This window comes from Crocodylus siamensis, chromosome 2 (assembly GCF_052110815.1).
Source record: "Crocodylus siamensis isolate JL-2025a chromosome 2, ASM5211081v1, whole genome shotgun sequence".
Taxonomy (NCBI): domain Eukaryota; kingdom Metazoa; phylum Chordata; order Crocodylia; family Crocodylidae; genus Crocodylus; species Crocodylus siamensis.
Window position 1 is genome coordinate 245,304,488 of NC_143396.1, and position 25,951 is coordinate 245,330,438.

General features: G+C 38.9%; 1 protein-coding gene across 6 annotated transcripts in view; it reads right to left on the minus strand.

Annotated features, from left to right (window-relative positions):
* Positions 1-1,549: 1,549 nt before the first annotated feature.
* Positions 1,550-25,951, minus strand: part of HECTD1 (HECT domain E3 ubiquitin protein ligase 1) — a 91,184-nt gene continuing 66,782 nt past the window's right edge. For 4 of the 6 annotated variants that reach the window (XM_090033556.1, XM_090033552.1, XM_090033557.1 and 1 more), the window contains 16 exons: positions 23,133-23,266; positions 20,466-20,622; positions 18,604-18,826; positions 15,353-15,407; positions 14,921-15,103; positions 14,402-14,612; positions 14,234-14,319; positions 11,913-12,040; positions 9,267-9,468; positions 8,125-8,262; positions 6,658-7,265; positions 4,962-5,040; positions 4,778-4,871; positions 4,079-4,229; positions 2,892-3,036; positions 1,550-2,544 (listed from right to left, as the gene is read on the minus strand). In XM_090033556.1, the coding sequence (XP_089889682.1) occupies positions 2,407-2,544; positions 2,892-3,036; positions 4,079-4,229; positions 4,778-4,871; positions 4,962-5,040; positions 6,658-7,265; positions 8,125-8,262; positions 9,267-9,468; positions 11,913-12,040; positions 14,234-14,319; positions 14,402-14,612; positions 14,921-15,103; positions 15,353-15,407; positions 18,604-18,826; positions 20,466-20,622; positions 23,133-23,266 (2,732 nt within the window). In that variant the 3' untranslated portion in view covers positions 1,550-2,406. The remainder of the gene's footprint in view (positions 2,545-2,891; positions 3,037-4,078; positions 4,230-4,777; positions 4,872-4,961; positions 5,041-6,657; positions 7,266-8,124; positions 8,263-9,266; positions 9,469-11,912; positions 12,041-14,233; positions 14,320-14,401; positions 14,613-14,920; positions 15,104-15,352; positions 15,408-18,603; positions 18,827-20,465; positions 20,623-23,132; positions 23,267-25,951) is intronic. The other 2 variants (XM_090033555.1, XM_090033558.1) reach the window with 1 other exon arrangement.

Consider the following 25,951-nt stretch of genomic DNA (forward strand, 5'->3'; position numbering starts at 1 on the left):
TGTCAGCACTGAAAACTATTCATTAAAGCACTGAGGGATGAGATTTGATATGTGATTAGGGACCTCTGCTGGTTATCTGCAAGTATGTATCCTGCACCATGCTGTTTAAGCCACTGTGAAACTCATGGAAATTGGAAGAAGGTATTTTACCTCCTAAGGAAAAGGATTTGAATCTTCACCCCGCAAAGACGCCCCCACACACTTAGTCCAAGCTAAGGGACTGGACCAAGTCCATGACTACATAAAATGAGGAGTGAACTAGAGTAGTGAAGGGGCAAACTTTTCAGCACATGCCACAGACTAAATCCCATCACCTCCTCAATTGTCACTCCCATACCACCTGGAGTGGAAAGGGGAGTAGGACATTCAGGCATGCTTTGTAGCCTCTCAGCCAGGATCTTACCCGGGTGAGAAAAGCAATTTATTCATTCTGGGTGTCACAAAGGAACTTGCCTTCCCCCAGCATTCAGAAGTTCCTGTGAAGTTTTGCTGCTTGTGAAGGTTTTAAGAAATAGGAGCCTCACACATGGGAGAGAGGGAGGGGCACTTTAAAAAAAGGGAAAATCTCACCCCGTCCAGGTCCAGGTGATGGATTCTGGCCTGGTCTCAATAAGGAAAGCTTCCATATAGCCTGTACAGTAGTGAAAGTGAAGTTTCCCTGAGGTACATTCAACCACATTCCTGTCAAGTTTTCCCTGAACACACCAGCTGGGATTGTCTCAGTGAAACCTTAATCATACACTGGCTCTAAGCTACTTACCTTGTGATCGACTGTCTCAGCTGTCTGCCATTTGTGAGGTGGAGAAGTGAAGGTTTCTCTCCCTCCCCCCCCATGCCTCCCCTCTCTTCCCCCTCACCCCATAAAACCCTCATTTGTTTTCTCAATTTTGCAGAAAAATTCCAAAGCCAACCAAGAGGCAGAGTTAATCTTTTTAAAGTGTTGTGAAACCTCTGCTGGAGGTCTGATAAGGAATCTGCTTGGTATGTTGCTCAGAAGTTAAAAAAATTCTGGGTTGTTTTTAAGGATAGGCTTTGGTCCAGGCGACAGAGAAGGGGAGAGCCCAGAAAATGTGAGACATTATGGGGACTGAGAAATATGTCTTTCCTCTTCGATGGTTTAGAAAGACTCCAGTAGTAACCTCTTATTTACTTCATCAAATCACTTACTGCCACAAGACAGGTTTCTTTCCCTCAAAATGCCAAACCAACTGCATTACATGAGGCAGCCCTTCCCTCTAGTGCTATGTGTAATCTTATCTTTCATACAAATATGCTAAAAAAAATACATACTCCAAGCATAGCACACATGTTATCACTGAAAAACAAATTCTCAAGAAGATGCAATACAGAATTACGAATGCCCCGCTTAGCCTCAGGCAAGCTATCACTCTATTATTTGCTCTATTCCAAATTCTTTTTTCTTTTCTTTAAACTTAGTTTTTTCATGCAATTGCTTTCCAAATGCTTTCATTTAACCAAAATCAATAGAAAATATGTAGTCTATATATTCACATTTGGAGAATGGTAACAAAATGTTCAGAGGAGACAGTTTTGTACGCTGCAAACATTTTAATGATTATTGTTGAGCATACACATTGGAATTTTTTTTTTTTAACTTCAAACTGCAACAAGTTAAATAAATGTTTATAATATACAAAGAAAATACAACCAAAGTAAAACTTGCTTTAAGTGTGCCTTGCACCAGGGACCAGTGTTTTTTTTTCTTTTTCTTAAATAGCTTTATTGTTGAACTGCACAAACACACTTAGGGATTTGATCTTTATAGGAGGGGATTTAAGAATCAAAATATATTCCCACTTGAAAGAAAAACTAAACAGTTGTGCATGATTATATGCAAAAAAAGAAAAAAAAAAAAGAAAAAAAGAAAACACTAAAATACTCCAATAGTGCAGGCACCATTTTAAAAAAGAAAGAGAAAGCTGGAGATGCTCATTAACCCTAGGTTTTAAGGAAGCAGGTTTTTTGACCAGTTAGCTTAAAGCCGGTAAAATAGGGATCAGTGATGGCAACCGTAGTGTACAAGGTATTAAATGACAAACTTTACACAAATACACTGTTAGAAATTTATAATCGGTGAACACTGAAAATCTGATGATCTGTTCTTTGGAACAGTCAAACAGAACCACCTTAATTTCCAGTCGTGCAAGCCCTTGAAGCATCACACAGTGTTCTGTGCCATTTACTTGCTGGCTGTGTAGTTACAGGGATTTGTTGTGTCATTAGCAGCTAACAAACTTATTCCACATGTTCCTAACGCCCCACAGGTGGAAAAAAGGCAACTCTCATCAGAGCACAGCGTGGAGATCATATTTTCTGCACACAAACACAAGAGGCTTCACTAGTATAAAAACAGTTTTTCAGGTCCCATGTGTTGCACTCAGTAACTCAGTTGAGATGAAAGCCTTTTTCCGTAGTAGCAGCTAGTAGGCGCTCTCTCATTATCTCCTCAGAAGAATACTCAGGCAACTTAAGGTAATGCACACATGTATTCACGGATGGATAACTTGCATCTGTAGCATCAACCTGAGAATAAAAAAAAAGGATGACAATTTATACAGAGGGTAGTTGTTCACAGTACTTTATAGACTGAGCCTTTGTTCCACAGAATTTACAGTCTAGTTCATAAATAAAGGAGGGGGGATTCCAAGGAATGATGGCAGTGATGACACTACTCCTACACTACATCCACTACTAATACTTGCTTGATGTTTAGTTTACAAATACTTTGAATTAATTCCTTCATGAGAACATGAAGTTGTTGCTGAAGTGGCAAAGGTTGTTGTTGTTTTGTTTTGCTTTTTTTTTTAAAAAAAAAAAAAAAAAAAAAAAGTGAAGAGCTGCTGTAGAAAGGTACCCCAAACAGCCCATACCTTGCGTACAACAGTGAGGCGGGGGTGTAAGTTAGCCAGTCCTCCTGGTGGAAGTGTTGAACAGCCAGTAGTAAACTGAAGAAAGGCTTTCCTTTCATCTGAAGACATCCCACAAAGCACTCTCACAAACCGAAGGAATCCAGGACTACAGGCAAATGGAAAAAAAAACACCAACAAGAAGTTACTTTGGTGAAGAGAGAAGAATTTTTTGTAATTTTACACTGAAAAAAAAAAAATTGTTTGCCCAAACTTAAACAGAAAATCTTTAAAAATAGTGGGGCCCAGATCAGTACTGAATGGAGTACAAAGCATTTATAAAGAATTAAAAATGAAAACAACAATAAAAAAAAAAAATCTGTCCCTAGTATCACATGGCAAAACTTCAGTCTGTCTATTAATTATTAAAATAATTTAATTATTTGTTGCAACTGGCAACCCACAAGGTAAGCACCCTTTTGCACCATGCTGGCAGTGCATAGGGCTTTAAGAGGGTATATACATATATTATCTTTGTAAAGTCTCTACATCACAACAGCAGTATAAAGAAGCCTTCAAGCAAGTGAAAATTCACCAGTCAGGGTTTCAAATTTCCTGCTTTTCCAATTTATTGGAAACTCAAACCAAAAATAAATCTTAAATTCTCTCCAAGGATTTTCCACAGATAGCACTATTCTTACACCAAGAACTCTGCTCCACCAGGGTTTTTGCACCTGGTCCTTTCACTTATGCAATGATGGGATCAACAGAAGACCCCTGCTACAGGGCATCTTTGATTTATTATGCTCCTTTCGCATTCTGATAACCAAGATAGTTCTAGGAATAAGTATATGCTCCTGCTAAGATGGGAGAGCTTCAAACTTATGCAGTGCACTAGGTAAAGCAAAAACTAAAGCAATGGCTTCTCAGCACTTGAATTTACAGAAAATGTGAAATTTCCCTTGCCTGCTCTTCTGAATATGTTGACTCCCTATTGGGGGGGGAGGGTGTTTTCACCCCAAACATCAAACCCCTCCTCATCCATAATTAAATTTTCACACCTCACCTGCCATATGTTTATTCCATATTGATTTGCTATTTTACTCCCAACAATTCATTCAGCTTGGTATATATAAGGAATACTGTGGATGCTACCACTTTATACACGTTTCCTGAATGCTGTTTCACAAAAATTTAAATCAAATAGTTACCTATCTCGTGTGTAACCCAATTTAGGCTCTGTGTAATTAATGATATCCTCAGCTGCCCAAGAAGGTGACTGATTTCCGCAAAGAATCATCTGAACTTCCTCATGGCTGAAGGAACTCAGCTTCTCCATTGGGAAGACTCTATTGAACCCATCTTGATTTAAACAGATACAAAGACAAAACCATAAGAATTTAATCTCAAACATTTTTGGTTTTATACATAATACAATCAGTAAGATATAGCTAATATTTTTTAATGTTTTCTTAATTAAATCAGTAGAAAAAAAAACAGAATAGCTACAGTTATGGCAAGAGTAAACAATATTGCCAACTTAATTATTCACAATTGGGTATTACTACAGTCAATACTGCAGCAAGCCTATGCTGTTAGCTGTTTTATAACTACTACACTGATTAGTTTGGTTTACTGTTCTAAACCTACTGATGCCAAGTCAAAAATTGGGATGCGTATACATGTAACTATTTGCTGATAATGTAATATACAACAATAGCCAATATTTAAAGTGTGTCAGTATTTCCATTTTCTAGCTGTACTAACAAAGACAGTGCCTTTGTCATTACAATCCTTTTTTACTGCATATGGTTTATTTTTAAACACACATTTCTGGACCATCATATTAAAATCAGAAAACCTTAAGCGTCCATCTAAATGCACATGTACTATGTCATAGTTAAAGTTACCTCTAAATGCCTCCATCTGTTTCTGTATGCCAGTGTGCATACAGAAGTCAAACATCAGATCAACATACTCCTCTGCATTATCCATCGTTACCATCTATAAAAATATATGTATAAATAGTGTAAGCGTTGTGTTAATTATTCTTGAGACAGAATATTAAAATTCTTGATAGAGTATTTTTCTAACCTCATCTTCACCACCTGGTTTGAGATCCACAGCTGTAAACCCATACACTTTTGACGAAGGGCAGAACTGGAAATTTAGACTGCAAAAATAAAGATAGCCATTAGTAGATACCAAAAATCTGCTCCCATTTTTCATCAAATGCTAGACTCCTAATTACTCCACAAAAACAGCTTGCAGATTATCTTTTTATAAATGTGAACAATGACACTATATTAAAGGTTATGTCAAATGGATGTTTCAAATATACCTGCATTTTATGTGCATCGCTCACTTTTTTTTTTTCAGCTTCCAAATGTGTCAGAAAGTTTCAAAAAGTCAAAATGCAAATGTGAAACGTAAAATGCTACCAAGCCTTCTAGATGAACTCATGCTAACAGGAACACTTACGCTATTTTCAGGGTTAATACTAGCAGTGTCAAAGTCACTTAACATACTCCACGTAAAAACGAGTTTTAAAGTTATGACCAGTTCTAATGCCCAACCATGCTGCCATGTTATATATTTACAATCACATGGAAAATCTGAAATCTTTTACTGCAGATTCAGTTCTAAATGAAACAAAACCTAGAATACCAGTTACATTTGTTTTTATTCCCGCCCCCCCCCCCAAGAGGAATTTCTGAGAAGTTCACTCCCTATCTTGTATCTTTTATTAGGCAGCATTCCAGCTCTGGTGGGAAGGACAATCTCAGAGACATCACTGCAATGATGCTAGCTTAGTGCTGCCCATTTCAAGATCCTGCCCCTTAGATCCAGGGAATCTGGTGGGCTCCTAACAACAAACTGTGTTAATCAAGGATTGTGTACCGTTATACTACATGCAATATTTGGTAAACTGTTCAGTGATCACATAAAAACCGTTACCTGACAGCAGCTGATAGCTTTCCGAGTTTGTCTAGTCAAGTTCTTTACTTTCAAAACTTGGCAACAGTAACTGTCTAACTGTAGCAACATGCAGCTCAGCACAGGCTCAGCAGGGTAAATAAGCTCATGCTGCATACCTGTGGCCACAGGTACACTATTACCAGTACCTGAGCTGGTAGTATTAAAGCTAGCATGGATATCTCTATGTTACATGCAATACTATGGCAGCATATTCACTTCAAAGACTAATGATAAGTGGCAAGAAATAATTTGTTTGTCCTTGGGCTTCAAACCTAAGTTTCCTATGTGAGTATATTAAAGCACTACCAATAAGCTGTAACTTTAGCATTGTTCACACAGAAAACGTATTCCATACATTAGTAGCTTCAAAGCTAAAACTGCAATGGTGAATGGGTGACAGGTTGTGGAGCAATGGACCACAGCCAGCTGACATAAAAAAAAGTCAGAATTTGAAGTCTCTTCTAATGAAATGAGAACTTATTTTCTTAGAAATAACTCAAAGCTCCAAATGGGACACAATGTGCTGCCTAAAACGCATCCAAGTATGAATACTTCACGGTGCTTCAAACTTCTTAATACTGTTGGTTTCAAACACTTGCAATTTCAGTTTGCCTTCTTTCTTCAAACGATTACAAAAAGATACTGTTGGTTAAGGCCAAATAAAGAACCAAAGCAAAACATCATGAAGTTATAACATTAACATAATTGTTCAATTTCTCTGTAAAAGGCTTCACAAACCATAGCTACAGAAACTGTGACTGAATCTATCAACGATGCCAATTTATATACCAACACAGAGGAAAAATCTTACCCTAAATCCTCTATGCTAAGTGGAGGCCCAGAACCCGATGGATTCTTCAACATTAATTCCTGCAGTTTTGTGTTCTTTTCATCTTCTGAAAGACTTTTGTTGCTTAAGATGTGCCGTCTTTTAATTGCCAGGTCCTTAATTTCTTTTAAAAATCTAGCTCTGTGTGGATTTACTAATTCAAAATCCTCCCATGTTAAAAGTCCATTAAACCAAGCAGGAGGTTTAGGCTTTGGTGGATCAAGGATAAATTCTGATTTTGAGTCTTCTTCCAAACTTCCTACTGAGAGGGAGTCATGCCCCTCTTCTGTAGAAGCCTCTGACTGGCTTTCAGTACAATGCAAGTCTCTGTCACCCCGTGACTCGTAAATCAATTTACTCATATTACTTTTAATGTCCCCCATACACATGAGTTTAAAGAAAGGTTTAGAAACAGGCAAATCCACCAGTCTGTTATCCTGAATACACTTAGCCAAGAAAATTCCCAGGAAATGAAAGAGTTTGGTTATTCTTTCAAGTTCATCACTATCTTGTGGGAATGGTGCTGTGAAGAGTCCACATGATCTCTGTACATAATATCCAGGAGGTTTTAACCCACCACCAATGTCAACCTGGTTTTAAGAAACAAGGGAAGAAGGGTTAGTTTTGTGCAAAATGAGCTGAAATACATAAGTTACGTTTATATTAAGCTGCTATTTCATGAGCTTCCTTCAGCCTAACCAATTTACAGAAGTAGCTTATTCAAATGTAAAGATCTTTGCCACCTTAGAAAACAGTAGTTCACATATCTTCATGTGCAGATACTGTAGTATTTGTTAAAGAGGCAATCCCAAGATAATAAAAACAAAAAGGCAATCTAAACCCCATATTTTACAATTCAACCCTTTGAAATAAATATTATATAAAAAACCCTTTGTTAAAAAGATTCAGGTCGCAAAATCTAACACTCACAGAAGGTAGAAAATAACGCAATTAAAGGCGTCTAAGTGACCTTTTGCCTTGTATGGATTATAACATAGTACTACTACAAAAAATACATAATGATATCACCCCAAGAAATCCTTGCCTCAGTCTTTAATGGACATGCGCACACTACTTTTCTCCATCAGACCCTGCCTTATTCTGTGTGCAAAACAGATCTAACTCCATCCTACTGTGCACTAACTAAATAGTGCTGTTGTTGCCTGTAGCACATGCTGCTTCATCTCTCTGCAGAAACAAAACTTGTGTACTAACTATATGCGTCCTGGAAAGAGGAAGGCTTACACCTCACCATACTATGCTTAAAGGGCAAAAATCTCATGCTTAACCATCTTAGGAGGCAGCAGACAAATAAGTCTCACACACTGGATGGAGGCATCCAGCTAATGGCCATGTGTGACAGGAAAAGAAGTGAAATAAGCAGTTTTCTTTATCTTACAAAATATGAATCTTTTTCTCTGAATGTCCATGATAAGAAATGTGCCACACCTGACGCGATTCATCATCTGGAAAATCATCATCACAAAGCCAAGCTCCCAGATCTGTCCTCTGGAACTCTGCTGCCACCAGTGCATAGAACTCCAGCGTGGGCCCCAGGCCCGTCCCTTCTTCTCCTAAGAACTCAACCTAAAAGATATGATTAAAATAAAGAAATACAATATTTATTTGCATACCAAGAAACCCCAAATAATATGTAAACTTTTTTTTTCTTCAGTCTGCCCTCCCAAAATGAGAAAGAGGGAGGAGAAAAAAGAAAAACAGGTGCTGGGCAGTAAATCTCTACTGTGGCAAGTAACTCACTCAAAGGGGTACCTGGCAAAGGGCGGGAGGTTCTCACTACCTTGCAGGGGGTAGGGGAAAAGGCAGGCAGGAAAGAGGCACAGGTTGGGGAAGTATCCCTCCCTTGCAGCCTCAATTCCTAAAAGCTGGGGGGGTTAATCCTCCAAATTGTATATGAAATGAAACCGCAAACAAGTCTTAATTTGGTGGTGATTGTGAAAGGGTTGACCCAGTAGCAACTGCTCAGGAAGACTCTTCATTACTTAGCAGAAGCAGGTAGAAATATGAATCTGATGAGGGGACTCCTCACCCAGCTCCATGCACCCAGAACCTCCAGCCCAGCTGCCATTTTGCCTCCCCACCCCCTCCACAATCAGTGCCCATAAATCCGAAACAATTGTTCAGTTTCCACATTTAAGACATGGAATTTTAAATTGTTCCCCCCACAAAAAATTGTGTGGTTGGGGCCAATCCTAGGAGGAGGGAGGGGCAAAATCGGGGCAACCATCCTGGGCCCTGCACTTTGGGGGGCCTGTGGAGCCAGGTGGAGTGGCCACAGGAACTCCGCACTGCTGACAACTTCACGTCTGGCTGCTCGGCACCCCCAACCCCACAGCCACCAAATCTGCTGCCAGCTTCCTTGTGTTTGGGGGAGGGGCCCTACACAGGCTGGATTTCTCCTGAGCCCTGCACCTTGCTCTGGTAGTCTCTGGGTATGGTATGCAAATAAATATGGTAGCAGTAAAAATTTTAACAGTTATTTCCTAACAGGTTTTGAGAATGACTTTTCAGTACAGCAGAAATGATAAAAACAGCGTTTAGCATCTCTTCATTAGACAGACATGCTTTACCTCTAGAACAGATTTTCTATCCGCATGAATCTGCATGACATTTTCTGCCCATTCCATCAAGGATTCACCTCGTGGAACTTTCACTCTTTCATGTTTGAGCCGCCCAACTCTGAATTCTCCTGGATCATCTCGTCGCACTGTACTTGTGGTCCTTGTCCGTTCAACAGTGGCTTCACGTCGATTCTGTAGCCACACAATTGCTCTGGATACAGAACACACAGGTGTTGTTTAAAAACTATAAGTCTATTGATACATAAAAGATGAGTACCCCGAGACAAGTATGCAAAAATTATGCTGTTAATTCCTAAGTTGTGTGCGCCATTTTCTTTGGCTTTTGCAAGGCTTTCAGATGCACTTGCAATGTCAAGGGAAGAAAAATGTCATATAAATATAAAACAATAATTTTGCATTTCCAGGATGCATCATCCTCAACTGATGGTTTAAAGAAAGAGAGAAAAAAAAAGTCAAGTGTGCATGGTATTTCATCAGAGTAAAAAACCAAACAAATCCTAATCCCAGTGGAAGTGATTAGTGGGTAACAACATTTAGCACTTAGTCATATTTTCATCCAATGTTCTTAAAGAGGTTTATACATATTTATACCTGTAAGTCTTATGAGCTAATAATCTACATAATATAACCCTACAGGCAAACAAGCAGGTTCATACACAAGACCGAAGTACAATTATTTAAACACATGTATGTACAAGAAAAATAATATATTGGTTCTTGTCTGAAAAAAGAATCCAGTAATTTTAATGAAAATTTTGCCCAAAACTGTTAGGACTTCACAGTAAATGCCTTCATGTTAAGGTGTTGGGGTTTTTTTGGTTTAAATCCAATTAAACAAGAACAACTACAACTATTAATAGCACCTATGTGAAGGCAATGTTTTTAATTCTTTCATACCCTGCCATCCACACAGCAAAAAAACTACTCCCAATGCTAAAAGCATGTTTGCTATATAAGTGAAAGCAAAGTAACCTGAAACTGGCATATATTTCAACTACTTTACAGTGGTACTATGAGGTTTAAACGCTTGGAGAGCCCAAGAAAGTTGAAAGATGTGCCAGGTAAATAACATCTATTGGACAACAAGATCTTTAGATATCTAAAGATTGTTATAACATGTCTTTCTTTTATTAGCCACATTATAAAAATACACACATGTGCATGCAGCCATGGAGTTGTAGCTATGTAATAAAATGCCAAAAGATGAAAGTCAGTTTTCTTAAACCTCTTATCAACTTACAAATTCATGTACCCTTGAGTCACTTAAATATTCAGTACCCCCGAGGGTTTTTAACAGAGAATGGTTTCCTCTGGCACCCCAGAAGTTAACCCTGCCCAACACCCAAAATTTCTATAGATTAAGACCCCCCAAAAGAGCTCAAAAGAGCAGCTTTCCACCCTCAGTTCCATGCTACTTTAATAACAAAATACAGTTAATTGGAGATAATTGGCCAGCCTCTTTTCTTCTTTCCTAAGCAATGAAATTTAATTCTCCCTTTTCCTTGTATAAAACCAAACTGACAGACAGACGGACAGATATTATCTTTGTAGTAGAGAACAAATTAGTAAGCTAAAACCAAAACAAAGGATCAACTAGATGTTGAAATGTTTTCAAAGGCAGTTACCTTCCATTTTACTAAATCATATTAAGCTTACCATGTTATATTACAGCTGCATTATACAGCTAAGACTTCTTTTCAAAACAAAAGGGGTTTATGCACACACGCACATGACACAGCATCAGGTGATTTTAAAAGTGCTTGACACTGAGTTGTATGCATTTGTATAAATGGTGGAATGTGTCAACACTGAGAAAATTGAAGTAGTAAGCTTTTGAACTAAAACACATTGAAGGTTTTTTAGTTTCAAAGCGTACGCTGCCATTTTCTTAGCACTGACACACATTTCGCCGTCTGTATAAATGTATGTGATGCAGCTCTGGGTATGTCAGTTTGCATGCTCTGCAGGCTGACGCACTGGATTTCTGGTATGTAGGAGCAGACAAGTGTGGGTGTACAAATGCCCCAGATGGTCAAACTCTTGGTCTTTAATACTCAAAATAAAGTCCAAACTATACACTTATCAAACATTCACCATCTGTATAAACAATAAGAAGGTATATATTTTGGTGCATTGTTTCAAACAAATATCACAGTAGTATTAGATTTTAATAAATCATGTTAGGAGATTATGAATTTAAATTAAAGAGTTAGATTCTCTCTTCCTGTAAACAGCTTCAAGTAATGAAGAACCAGATTTTAAAAACTCCACAAAAAAAATCATTGCTCATTCTGATGATCTAGCTAAAGTTCACATGCAAACTAAGCTGGCAGGCTGAACATCGAAATGGAATTTCTCGTGGAACAAACCACAGAGAGCCAGTCACTCTGCACCTCCCCTCAGCACATGCATAAAAAAATTTCAAATGCTTTTCTCAACTTCTAAAATGATTCCCCTTCCTTTTTTATTTACTGATCTTTGTAATATAAAATTTTATAAAGCTCCTTAAATTTGGAAAATATATCATGCTTACGCTTTTCCATGATATGGTAAGTGACAAAGGTTTTACAGTGACATGAAAAATTATTTTACACTGAAGAAAACAAAATACATTTATTTGGTCAGGTTTCTTACCTTGATGCCCCAAATGCTGTGCATGTGAAATACAACTGTCTAGTTTCAAATGGTATTAAGAAAGGACACTTGCTAGTTAACTGCTCACACCAGTCTGGCAATGCTCCACTCGCTAGCGCCAATGGTTCCTGAAATTTAACGGACAGCGAGTTATTTAAAACATGGGATCAAGTAGTACAAGGAACTTGCTAGTCAGATACGTGTAGAGCTAGTTATTACCTCTGCATGGAGTGCCCTTAGCACAGTGCTTTCTTTAAAAGGTGAATAGTTTATTAAAAGCATTGCTTATACCAGGTCCTTGATGATCCCAGCAAGGATGCCCCTGAGCTCATCACCCACCCACATGTTCCCACCTATATACTCCAAATCTGGAAAGGCTGTACATACTGTCCTCTCATAGGAGGATGCCAATAAATAAAGCATGAGGAAAAAGGAGAACCAGCCCTAGAACCTGAGATTATTTCCCTCTGAAAATGTGGTTTCTCTCTGGCTGCTAAACAATATGTCAAAGTCATTATTAAGTAGAGCCAAGTTCCCAAGTAATCTTCAGAGAACTGTGACAAGCTCTATGTTCCCTACCAAAGATTCTGGTCAAAAGCTTTTTTCTGATTGTAGTTAAATTTCTATAAAACGCATTGAAGAAATTTTACTTAGTTTTAGTAGGACATACAAGCATTCAGACATCCACCCACAAAAGGAGAAATTTAACAACAAAGGCATGTCAGAAACATTCTGTTTAGAAATACGGCTCTACTACTAAAAATAAGGATCTTGATATTTCATTTTTATTGCATCTCAGTGACTTGCTATCAAGTCTGTCCTTTTCCCATAGAAGAATAAGGATTTTCTTAACACAATTTTGCAAGGTCAGTTTGCAATTTAAATATCAAGATTCTTCCAGGGTCCTTTGTTATTAGCAGTAATACAGATATAGATATTTCCCTCAGTTAAATAGCATGAAATCAAAGAATGCTACACAAGCGTAAGCATAGGAAGAATGTGGTCCTGCAGCTAGTGCTTAGTTAACAATGCACAAGCCAGATTCCCATTACAGTGTTGTCTTTACTGTGCTAACAAGGGTAATAAATCATAGCAACTGATGTTAGTCCCAAGTAAGCAAAGATTACTCAGAACACACACACGGGCTAAATTCTGAACTGATTCAATCTTTGCAGGTATTTGTTTCAGTAGCCTCAAAACCAACAACTCTATGGTGCCTCAAAAACCACAGCCTACATATCAAGCTCATTGTACAAATCCTGTTAAAATAACTGATTTGCTGGAAGGAACCAGATCAAGATTAGATTTATCCTTAAGCTACAGAGAACTACATCACTTTTGTGTCTGATTAACACCACAGAAAGCCAGACCTAGATGCATCACTTTACCTGTTAAAAGTTTCAGGTTTGCTTTAAGGGCAAAGATTAGATTTTTCACTGTGCCCCCAGGCCCCTCTCAGCAAAATAACTGCAGGTGTCTAGTGATAGAGAAGAAAGTGCCCTCTAATGCTTTACCTGATTTGTTATATTGTTATGGTTTTTGACAATATTTTTTCCATTACTTTGGGCTATATGCAACTGAAAACCAAATCACACCTTCTGAATCTGGGATTTGAGCACCGTAGTAGTACTGTAGGTAATGTAAATACATTCACTCACTCAATTATATATTTCTACCTAATAATTTGTTCCTTAACAGCATTTGGAGTTTATAACTACTGGTGATGAAAGAAGAAGAAGAAGTGCTACTGATAAAGGCAGAGTGACTTAAAATTTTGCTGGTGACTTCATGGCAAAGGATTGGGAAGAATCAACTTGGACAGCAACAGAAGAATCTCCTTGGTAAAGTCCATTAAAGCTCAAATCACTCATTTGGCTTCTAGTGGAGACACTTCCTTGTATGTACTCTCAGGGGCCAGTGACATTTAGAAGAAAATTTTGGATGGAAAAAGCTTTGATATGTTGAGGTTTGATCTAACAGACTGTGAACCTGTAAAACCTTGCACTTAAGCAGTCCCAACTTCAATAGAATTAGTCTGCTGCTTACAATGTTAAGCACACGACTGATAGTGTGCAAGATGAAAACGCAAGTCTGGGAACTTAAACTGTAGACTGACTATGCCAGGCAAAACATTTTTTGTTTTAGAAAATAACACGTAACAAATAACATGCAATTCCATGATATCAGGTGGTTTATCTTCAAGACCTGGAGGGTATTTGCCCAATATTTTTAAAGTTATAGTAAATGAAGAAAGGTTTCAAAATTACAGCATGTATAAAATATTGTATATTATGTGCAACTCACTAGCTTAATTTAATTACCTCAATCTGTTGCAGAATTTTTGTAGTGATTTTTTTGCTTGTGAATTCATCTGGTGGAAAATTAAACTGAGAGTGTTCATCTCCTTCTGAAAAATATTAAGACAATTTTTTTACATTATTTTGTTTTTGTGGAAGTACTGAAGAAACCACGTTAAGCTACTTGCATACCTTCTTGAGATGTTCGTATTGAGTAAGGGTCACTTGCAACTATGTACAGAATACGAAGCAGCTGCAGAACATCTTCCACTCCACAGGAATTCTGGCCACTACCAGCCTTGGCCTGAGGCTGTTCTTTTGCCAAACTAAGAATGTCAGCATTCTGGAGAGTGGAAATGGCTCCCTGGTTCAATCCAGACTTTGATCCATGCTCACAAAAATCCTATAAAAAGGATTGTTGAAGTGAAAGAAGTGGCTAATTTTCAGAATTTTGTATTGTGGCCAACCCCTTAAAGAAGTAGAATGGTTACGGTGTTTAGGCTTTCATGGTAGTAACATTGGCTATGATTCAAATGTTTTTTAATACTAATATTCCAAACAGAAGGCAGAAATAGAGCCAGAAAAGCCTAAACTTGATATAGACTTACACTGTACACAGCTTATCCCCCCCTCCTCAAGAACCTTCAAAGCTGCACAACAAAGCACACAGCCATTCCCAGCAAAAAAAAAAGTTTGGATGCGGACATATACCTTGTATGCAGCTATTAGCTGGGAACAATTTCTGTTTTTCCTAATACTTTTATTAGTGCCGGTTAATTTCCAGTGGCGCAGGAAAGCCGAGTCTGCATTCTTCTGCAGGTAGGTTATCAAGTCATTCTTTGGTAATTCATCAGTGCCAAGGTACTGTTCCACATGCTCTATTGACCAGCAACCCTACAACAGGAACCACCAAATGTGGGTCTTTCCTGATTGTAAAGTCTTTAAAATTTCACATGCATTATACACAAGTTCTTTAGGAACATGCATTTATACATTTTTCATTCACATCTTCTGAACATTCAAGGACAGTTAGTTGGGTTTTTTTAAGTTGCATTTCACTAACCACAATATGACCTGTTTTGTTATGGTTTAAAACAGCCATACAAACATAAAGGTTAATAAAAGTGCCAAAATAATTCTTACCATTTTCCCACCCTCTTTCTCTTTATCAGAATCCTTCATTTCTCTGTACACAATTCTAAACAGGAAAATATCAACATTAATATTTTAAATAACTTTTCAGAATAGCACATTCAAGTAATGCTCACAGACTGCTTAGAACATCCTCTGCATTCAGACGTTATCAACAAGATGATAAAATATAAGTAGTTGCTTGGCCTTTAGCTAATTTGATGTGAAAGAGCAGGAGCAGCAGCAGCTCTTAAATATAGCAAGTCTGTAAATTCCCCAATTCAGTAAAGCTCTTGAGCTCATATATAGCTTAAAGACAGCAAAATAGGAAGGCACAAAGTACTGAACTCACATTTGCTTAAATGAGGCTTGAATGATCCAGTAACTATCAGACTGGTTAAAAGACAAGAAGCAAAAGGATACAACTAAACAGTCCCTTTTCAGGAAACAGAAAGGTTAATAGTGGGGTCCTACAGAAATCTATGCTGGGCCTACTTTTGTTCAACATTTTCATCAATGACCTGGAAACGGGGAGTAAATAGTGAAATCTCAAAGTCTGCAGAAGTTACTAAAATATTCTGGGTAGTCAAATTTCAAGCCGATTGTGATGAGCTGCAGAAAGTTTTCACAATCCTGAACGGGCAAAAAAGTGGCAAATGAATTTCAAATGTTGACAATTGCAAGTTAATGCACATGGGAAAAAATAACCTCAGCCAAATATACACAATTCTAGACTATGAACTAGCTGTTATGGACTCAGAAAAGAGCCCTTGGAGTCAATATAGACGGGAAACAAGCTCTGACCAAAAATAGGCAGTAAAGTAAGTGTAGGGCATTATTAAGAAGGAAATATAAAACTAAACAGGAAAAACATCACGCCACAATATAAATTTATCTTGAATCTGTGTGCAGTTCTGATCTCTGCATCTTACCAGGGATACAAGTAGAACCAGAAACAATATGGAGATGGGCAACTAAGACTATCAGGCGTAAGCAGCAGCTGTCATACCAGGACAGACTAAAAAGGCTGTCCTCGTATGACAGCTGTCTGTCCCGTTATACCAGGACAGACTCCTCTATTCAGAAAGGGGGGATAAAATGGAGGTCCACAAAAATCAAAAAAGGTGTGGAAAAAGTGATTAGGTTATTCACCAAAGCCCAGAATAATAGTAGAACTAGCAGACACCTACTGAAATGAATGCAAGACATGCTTTAAACAAATACAGGCAAGCCCTTTTTTGTTTGTTTGTTTGCCTGTTTACACATTATGTGGTTAACTTGTTAAACTCATTACCACAAGATGTTGTAAATGCAGATTTAGGTTCAAAAAAGGATTAGACTAGTTCACACCTGAAAGTTCCATTAATAGCTATTAAACAGAACAGCTACAGAACAGCTGTATCCTCTGACATCAGTAAATCAATATCACTATTGATATGCCCTGATCATACACTCTTACTCTAAAACATCTACTCCTGCCAACGTTAGAGACAGGATGTTGACATGGATGGACCACTGGTCTGACCCAGCATGGAAGTACTAGTGTTCTTAGTCTCTAAATTCTGCTGACAGAATTTACCACTGACAAGTACAGAAAATGTACTTGCTGTATTAAGATGCCTTCAGGGAATGTCCAGGAAGACAACTATACCCCTAAAAAGACCATCACTCACAGCCCTATTTTGCAAGGAAGGCTACTCCTAGTTATTTTCCAGTGTTTATTTCATTGCAAGTACTTAATTTATGCAGCAGAAGCATCCCTCTTGTAATCAACTCCTTATAGCTGTAAAGTCATATCCTGCAGGGGTTATTCACTGCATATGTTATCAATTTCCTGACATTCTAAATGCCTGGGGTTACTTCCTGCATGTCAGATTAAGAGGAAAATAGCATCCATAATTGTAAGGGCACAAGAACAATAGATTTTTAAGTGGCAGTGCTGCCACATAAAGCAACTGGCGTCTTCTCTGAACATGACAGCAACCTGATTGCTGCATCCTGACAGTAAAGGAGCTCCCTAATAGAACTAAAATTACTGGTGAGAAGTGGTAGGGGGTGTTCCCCATGTTCTTGCCTCAACAGAAATTATGATACATTTCTTTATAGAAGAGGACTGAATTTTTAAGGAGACCCTGGCAATTTCACACAGCCTAGTGGTTGCCTCACTTTGGGCATAGCCAGACATGACTGTAAATTGGCATCAGAAGATACCAATGCAAGCTATTATCATGCAACAGTGATGTATGCTCCTGAGCAGGATCTCTCCCTCCCCTTTTAACGCTCCTAAAACGTCCATATACTTAATTCTGCATGAAGCTCTTGTGTTAGTCAGGTCTAGATATGAGATAAGAGTAAATGTCTGGAAGCTATAGATTTAAGCAATAAAGAGAGGCAACCCAGAACAGTGCAGGTGCAGCTGCATCCCTTTTTCTCTGCTGCCAGAATAAGTTGTCTTTAGGAGATATTTTAAGGTTGAAAAAATGTTACAAACACAAGACCGAAAGAAAATTCCTGTACATTTTCACTAGTGTCTGCTATGCTTTAAATAATTCTTAGGCTAATAAGAATGAAGTAGTCTTACCAATATTCTTTGTGAACAAAGAGCAAGTGAAGACAACTTAAAGTAGGCGCATTAAACTCATACAGCCCTCGGGCATAGGCTGGTTTGAACCACATGCTAATGATGCACCACAGTCCACAAGGATGGTCTAGTGTGGGTAACGCATGCACTGTGTGCCTGGCCAGGCTGCACATGCTGCTTGTAGTATATGTGCCAGCTGTAGCCCCACACACCGTATGCAGCATATGCCTGTCTTGGCGAGGGCAGCACAAACAACATGGAAGGCTGGGACAGGGGCCAGAATGTGCCACAGCAGGCTGCACTATAGGCTAGATTTGGCTTGCAGGCCTATCTTTGACACCCTCCAATGTAAAACAAACAAAGCATTTAATTAAAAGGTTTCTCTTTGTCATTTCTCCTCATCAACCACGCTGCATCTGGGATATTGGTAACAAGGCACAATAGAACATTATAAGAAAAGGTTACCATGGCTGATTTTTAAAAGAACTATTCAAAGGAATAATATTAAAAAGGTGAGAGATTATTAAAATGTAATTGCTTAGTTATCTAAAGGAAAGTATGCCTAGCTTTGTCCCTTGTACAAAAAAGGCAACTAACGAATCTCAACATGCATTTTAGATCAATTTCCTCATCAGACATCCTCAAGTAAAACCATAATAGATTAATAAATTTGTAATCTTACGTGTATGTTGGTTCCCAAATACGTCTAAGTTTATCAGATTTAACATTGCCATTACAGGAAAGCTGCAGTAACTTCTGCACATAGTAAAAGATGGTAGATCGGAAATTTGTTAAGGCTAATTCCACTTCCCGAGTTGTTCCAAGACCTGAAACTTTCAAGGTCAGTGCTAAACGAGGGGATGGCATACACTCAACTTCTTCCAAGAGTTCTGAATGAGGTGTACCTGTAGTTGAAATATCATTTGAGAATCAATACAAAACATAGGAATCCTGCTTTAGATATGCTTTCATGTTTGTAAGAAAATATATATATTTCGTATTGAATGTCTACTTCTTAAAGATATAGTATCAAGGAGAGTACTAAAAACAGGTTCTCACCTATGTTACAGCAGTTTGTTGCTAAAAATGAAAGAGTTCTTTATGTCTGTTATTTTTTTAGAAGTTTTTTACTTCATTTTTTGGCTTTAACAATAAAAACAGACGTGTCAGTTTTATTTTTTTAGTTAGTTTAAACTTCTAGGTACTCCCATACTAACAAAGTAGCAATGACTTGACAACATCCCACTAAACTACTGGATATACCCACATTTCTCCCACTATCTTTAAAACACGCTGCTACTGCACTAACTACTTACAAGTCATTCATATTAAGGATAGCTCATTTACTACAGATGGAATGTAGGCCAAAGTCACAAGCCAGTCAAACTGGCTTATGGCACGCACACAGTGGTGGTGGTGGATGGGTCGGTTTCTCCCTGGAGGGATGTGGGCAGTGGTGTGTCCCCCAAGGCTCTGTCCTGGGACCAGTACTGTTGAATATCTTCAATGATTTGGATGAAGGTATTGAAAGCACCTTGTCCAAATTTGCTGATGACACTAAAGTATGGGGTAGTAAACACACTGGAGGGCAGGGAGCAAATTCAGGCAGATTTGGACAGACTGGGGAAGTGGATGGATCAAAATAGGATGCAATTTAACAAGGATAAATGCAAGGTGCTGCACCTGGAGAGAAAGAATCTCCAACACACCTATAGACTGGGGGGTACCATTCAGAGTACCACAACAGTGGAAAGAGATTTCGGAGTCCTGGTTGATGCAAAAATGAACATGAGTCACCAGTGCGACAAGGTAATAAGCAAGGCTAACTGCACTCTTTCTTGCATCAGCAGGTACATCACAAGCAAGTCTAGGGAAGTGATAATTCCCCTCTATGCAACATTGGTCAGGCCGCAGAGGAAGTACTGTGTCCAGTTTTGCACGCTGCACTTCATGAGGGACGTGGATAACCTTGAGAGGGTTCAGAGGAGGGCTATTCGTATAGTTGAGGGCCTGCAGGTAAGACTCTATGAAAACAGACTGAGGGACCTGAATCTCTGCAGCCTCCACAAGAGAAGGCTGAGATGTGATCTTGTGGCCACCTACAAACTCACCGGGGGGGCCAGGGGTGGTTGTCAGTGGGGAATAGGTGTCTCTCAGGGTTACCAGAAATAATGGCCACAAACTGAAGAATAGATTTAGATTGGACATAAGAAATAAATTATTTATGATAAGAGTTGCCAAAATATGGAATGGGCTTCCAAGGGAGGTGAGTTTTCCCCTTCCTTGGAGGTGTTCAAGAGGAGATATTAGACAGGCATCTGGCTGGGGTTACTTAACCCCAGCACTCTTTCCTGCCTGAAGCAGGGGGTTGGACCCGATAATCTACCAGGTCCCTTCTGACCCTAGAAACCTATGAAATCTATATCCTTTCCAGTAGTGGGCACATAATGTAAATGAGTGCTAAATGGGGAAAAAGGACAGGAAGAGACTTAACTGCTGTCCTGTTTTACAAGTTAATCAAACCTTCTGAACTTTCAACAATACCTGGTGGGGGAATTTCTAGGTCTGTCGTCTGCTGGACATTAGTACGACCTGGCCTTGGGTCAAAGGCAGGAACCAAAGCAGAAAACTGACGTTTCAATACATAGTCATCATCCCATGTTCTTCTGCGGCCACCTTTGGTTTCATACTCCTCTTCTTCCTATTAAAAATGGTTTCATAAAGAAATTATTTAACATGATCCAAAATAAAAAGACTATGGGAGAACAGCAATATTAAAAAGAAAAACAGAAGATATTACTGCTAGTGTACAATTTAGTGGACAAGCAACAACCAAGAAAAATGCAATAAATCTACCTTCCCTTTTTCCCCCCCATCAGTATACTAAACCAATACAAAGGTACTCCTAGTATGCCAATATTGGAGGTGACTGATGATGTGTTTTATCGAATCAAACTAAACTGAAAACAGTTTTAGGTGCAGCTTGTTCACCTGAATGCCACAGTGGTTCATGTGTGTAGTCTGGGTACCTCACATCCTCCTCATTCTCTACAGCTCCTCATGCAAGCTTTAGCTCCCAAGATGAACTGTGACTCCCCAGGACTTGCTGACATGGCTCTACTATAATTATATTGAACTAAGAGCAGTGCATCTATGCTCAAGTCAGAATCTGATCCAGAACAGGATGGGAACATGAAGCACCACAGCAGTACAAAGAAATACAGGTTTATGACAACCAAGCCTAAACAAAATGCATTTCCAAACAAATGTGCCTTCACTTCCAGATCCACAACATAACATTAATTTTGACTGTGCACCAAGATGAAAAACAAGGTGTCAAAATAATTTCTTGTGGAACAGACTTTTACTTTTTACAAGCTCTAGCAAATATGACTACCTTATGGCTCGTCTAAAATAGGCAGAAGGCAAGGTAGATTTGTACCTTACAGACTGACTAAATCAGGAGATGTATAGCACAAACTTTTGTGAGCTTGAGTTCATTTCATGGCCTTTAAATTAATCAGCTCCTTAGGGAGGAAGTACAATTTAATGCTTATTAGGACAAAGCACTGGAATTTAGGAGCTCTGGGTTTCTCTGACCTAGATTTAACTCTTTACATGTCAAAAACACCATTCCCACAAGTGCAAAATATGGTACCTTGTCATTCTGGTAAACTGCTCTGAGATTTTTTTTTTTTTTTTAATATTACTTGTTACATCTTTTTGTAACTACAAATGACCCTTCTGCTTCCAAGAACCTTCCATATAACATAATAGAGAAGACAAAGTAATACAATTATAAACACTTAAAAGTATATCTACACTGCTAAATTGGTACAGTATATCACTTCCTGAACCAGAAGTAGTATAGCTAGGTTTGCATTGCATTGTCTGGGCTAATTAGCTCAGCCTTTCAGTACTGTGGGAAACCAGCTACCTTACTGCCAGTTCAGGAGGTAGTGCGCCCAGAGCAGGACTTGTGCTTCAGCACAGTACTGCCTGGCACAAAGCCAGAGATACAGACACACCCACAGTGAGCTATGCAAAGCTTTAACTGAAAGCACAACCCTAGCAGGGTTTCTTTTGTTTTAATCAGATTTTAACTAAAAATATTTAAGATAGCATATGTTAAAATCAGCCATAAGAGGGAGCTCATAATACACTCCCACAAATATAAATGGATTAATATATGCAATGGAGGCCAAACTGTCCTAGTTAGGTGTTTACAGCATCTAAGTACAGGTGGCTTGATTTACAGAACAGCTGAGCCTGCATAATCATAATGCAGTTAAGGAAATTTTGGGTGCTCAGTACACCTGTAAATGAATGTACTGAATTACCATGTCCCATAAGCAAATTAAGGGGAAATTCAGAACTCCGAAGTCTCTCTTTTTAGTACTTGAAGCATATATGCTATCTACCTCCTTTATTGCAGTCCAAGCACTCACAGAATTATAGACATTCCAGCTACCACAGAATAAAATAGGAGCACAGAATTAGCTATAAAATGAACTATGCAAGACATGTGGTAGGCTGTATTATTTTTCTAAAAGATATCTAAAAACATGGAATTATTGCACTGTTCCCTACATGTCTAAGTCTTAAATTCATGTTGAACCTGTCCGTACAGATTTCAGTAGCCCAATTTTTAAACTGCGTGTCATTTCTTGGCTATATTAAACTGATGAGCTATACTTTGCACTGGCCATCTACCGTTTTCCGAATTAAAGTTTAACATGCCAGTTTTGGCTGAGAAACTGCCTTTTTTCCCCCTCATGAGACACCACTGCAAGTACCTGAGCTATTGCTCTGCTGGAACAAACAAACAAGGACCTGATGGTAGGGCATTCTTTAAACATCACCCCCCCTGCTCCTTGTTCCATAGCAGACCAAGATAGATAAGCTTCAAGGCCTGCTGAGACCTCCATTTTCCCCCATATTCACTGCTAGTTTCATAAGCTACTTATGTTTATATGTTGTTGCTGGCATAGCACACTGTCAGCATAAAGAGTTTTTGCCATTCTACAAAAAATTTGAAGGGAGCCTAGAAAATTGGGACAGGTAGTCTTGTATAGTTATTATAAAACTAGGTTTAAAGGCTAGGAAGTTAAAGCCCCATAATGATGGCATACTTATGGAACTGTTGCATATTTTTTTTGACTAATTTCATGAAGTGAAAGTATTTGTTGGTAGAATTGATATACACTATACCATAACTTCCTCGTATTCCTGGTCTTCTTGATTGTCATCTTCATTTTCATCATCTTCCTCATCTGGTTCAGGTAGATCCTCATCGTCATCTAATTCTGCTAACAGAGTACTAGCCCGACAGCTATCTAGAAAATCTATATACAAGAAAAAAAAACAAAAACAAACGAACAAAAACAACAAGACCTAAACACGAGAAACTCTTAAGGAAATACTTTTGAAAACTGAAAGTGAGGAGGAAAGAATGACAAAAGGTTTAATTTAATCCAGTGAACTATTATGGAAAAGACAGCTAAAATCTTTTCAAAAAATACTCCAATGTGAAAAAAATAAAAATAAAAAGGTAATCACCTAAGAAGATCCACATGGAAAGGGAACAAGAGAGCTTGTTCAAGGGACACAGTAAAAACTAGAAGTTTCTAACAATTTGTAACACCATGTAGAAATGTTTTCGCTCAATCCGAGCCTAACCAAGGATCCTGGTTTTCTCTGTTTAAAAATTGCAAATTCTCTGAAAAAACCCGAATTCTCCAATTAAAACCCCAAAAAATCTGTGATTAAAATGAAATGTTACTATGTATACACGCACACACACCTATCAACTGAACACAATGTTTTACTGATATATTTACAGTTTTAAAGCAATTTGGAAGCTTACCAGCATCTCAGTCAAGTACCTAAAACTTTTAGTATTTGATTTTGGGTTTTAAATCAGATCCCCCCTGCCCCCTTCACTCACCAGGATGCAGGTCCAGGCCTCTCACTCCCCACCCACAGCCCCCTAGGTCCTGCCAGTGCCCCTTACTCCTGGTGGTGTCCCCCACTCCCCCATCCACAGCCCTCCTGTCCCCGCCCCCCCCCAGCCCTGCCAGGGGGGGCTCCAGCTGCCAGGGAGCTGAGTACACAGCCTACTGCCCCACCAGCAGTGCCGGGCACAACTCTATACCGCCACCCCTGCTGCTGCTGGGCATGCAGTGGGTGCTTTGCCAGGACAGTACAGAGTTTGCAGTGGCAATGCTTGCAGTGTGGGCCCTACATCTGCCCCTGCCCATGCATGCATCTGAGGGACACGTTCCCCTGTTCCATTCCCCCCCCCCCCCCCCCCCCGGAGTGTGCTTAATGACAGAGAGAAAGCCCCCTCCCACCCCCAGTCCCCTGTCCCCGATGAGCTGCCTGCAGCCCTGCCCCACTCCCTGCTGGGGCCCTGCAGCCACACATTGCAGCCCTGGGCCCCAAACCCCACACACTGCCCTGCTGGGTAGCAGCCCCAGACCTGCCCAAATCCCTACCCCCCCACCAGAGATTTACCTGCAGGAGCTGGTAACCATGTGCATATGTGAGCACACATATGCACATGGCACCCCCTTCCTGATCACCTTCCTCCCAGCCCCTTACTAGCTGGAACTCTGCCAGCCTGCAGAGAGCTCTTCACAAGGTGGAAAATCTGTGGTTTTTTAGTGAAAAGGAAAAATCCACGTTTTTTCCCATTTTTCTGTGGGGAAACAGAAAACCAGATCCCTAATAAGAACACAGGAAAATATTTTTTGATTTACTTTTATCAGGCAATGCATCAAGCATTTAATAACTTTTCACATGCTTGGTTTCCCTGTCCGTGTGGATCTCTTACAATTTAGAAAAAAAATACAGATCATAGTAAAACCACAAAAAATGATATAAAAGGAGTATGTGTATTTCCTTCTGCTACTTGAAATTTGTTAAAATGGATAAGAAATTGATAGTGTACCGTTAACTAACAATGTGTGCACTGAACTATCACAAACAAAGAAATGGACTTCAAGTGAACAGTATTTGTCCGCAACCTTGTTTAAAAAAAGGTAAGTTTATAATGTTTTGACAAGAGCCCTAGCATCTGTACATAGCTCAGTAATCCAGCAAGCACGTACTAAAGGAAGTTTTTTTAGCCTACTCTTAGTAAGAAAGTCAGTCCTACTTAGAGCAAACACAGTTGAAATTGTTGTATGGATGGATATATATTTCCACGTATCTCATGGAGCCACAATCTGCATTGTTCCCGTTACTCCTACACTGACTCTAAAACTACTATCTAATCAGTCTCTCCCACTAAGTGCAGTGTGCTTCAAGCTATTTGGTCAGAACATAAAGCCATGTCAGCTCAATATCTGAGTGAGACTTGTTCCATTTGTCATCATAGAATCAAAGAAATTATAGGTAGGAATGAAATATTCAGACAACTTTACTAATAATTTACTTTAATTCAGTGCCCATAATATTAATAAGAAACTTTCCATGAATTTCGATACATATCGGATTAGGCATAAAAACAAAAAAACTGCTCTCTGTGTTCTTTATTGCTTTACCTAGTTTAGCTTTAAAGAAATCTACTGAGTCAGCTTTTATGCTTTTTCTGCAGAGGCTATTCCTGGTCCAAGAACTCTCTATGTTTATGTTTTTGGGCTGACATTTAACTTAAATTTTCTTTTACCTAGTTGCATCTTTTTAACTCCCATCACTCCCTTAAATGACTTTAAATTCCCCTTCTTCCTCTCCATAGTTTACACCTTTCAAACAACTGTTTGCCCTATCAACTTTAGAGATCACACAGCCAAACCACTGCACATCATCAGCAGAAGTTTTACTAATATATTTATTTATAGAAAGATCCTCCCATTCCCTTTATCACCGTTTTTTAAATTTGTTTAAACTGCTCCAGCCTGCCATTTTAGGTGCAGTGCCATATCATTCTGTTTTCATTCTCACAATAATCAAACAGAATGACATGGCACTACACCTGAAATGGCAGGCTGAGATTCTGCATACCTCAGTACCAGAGAAATTTTAAA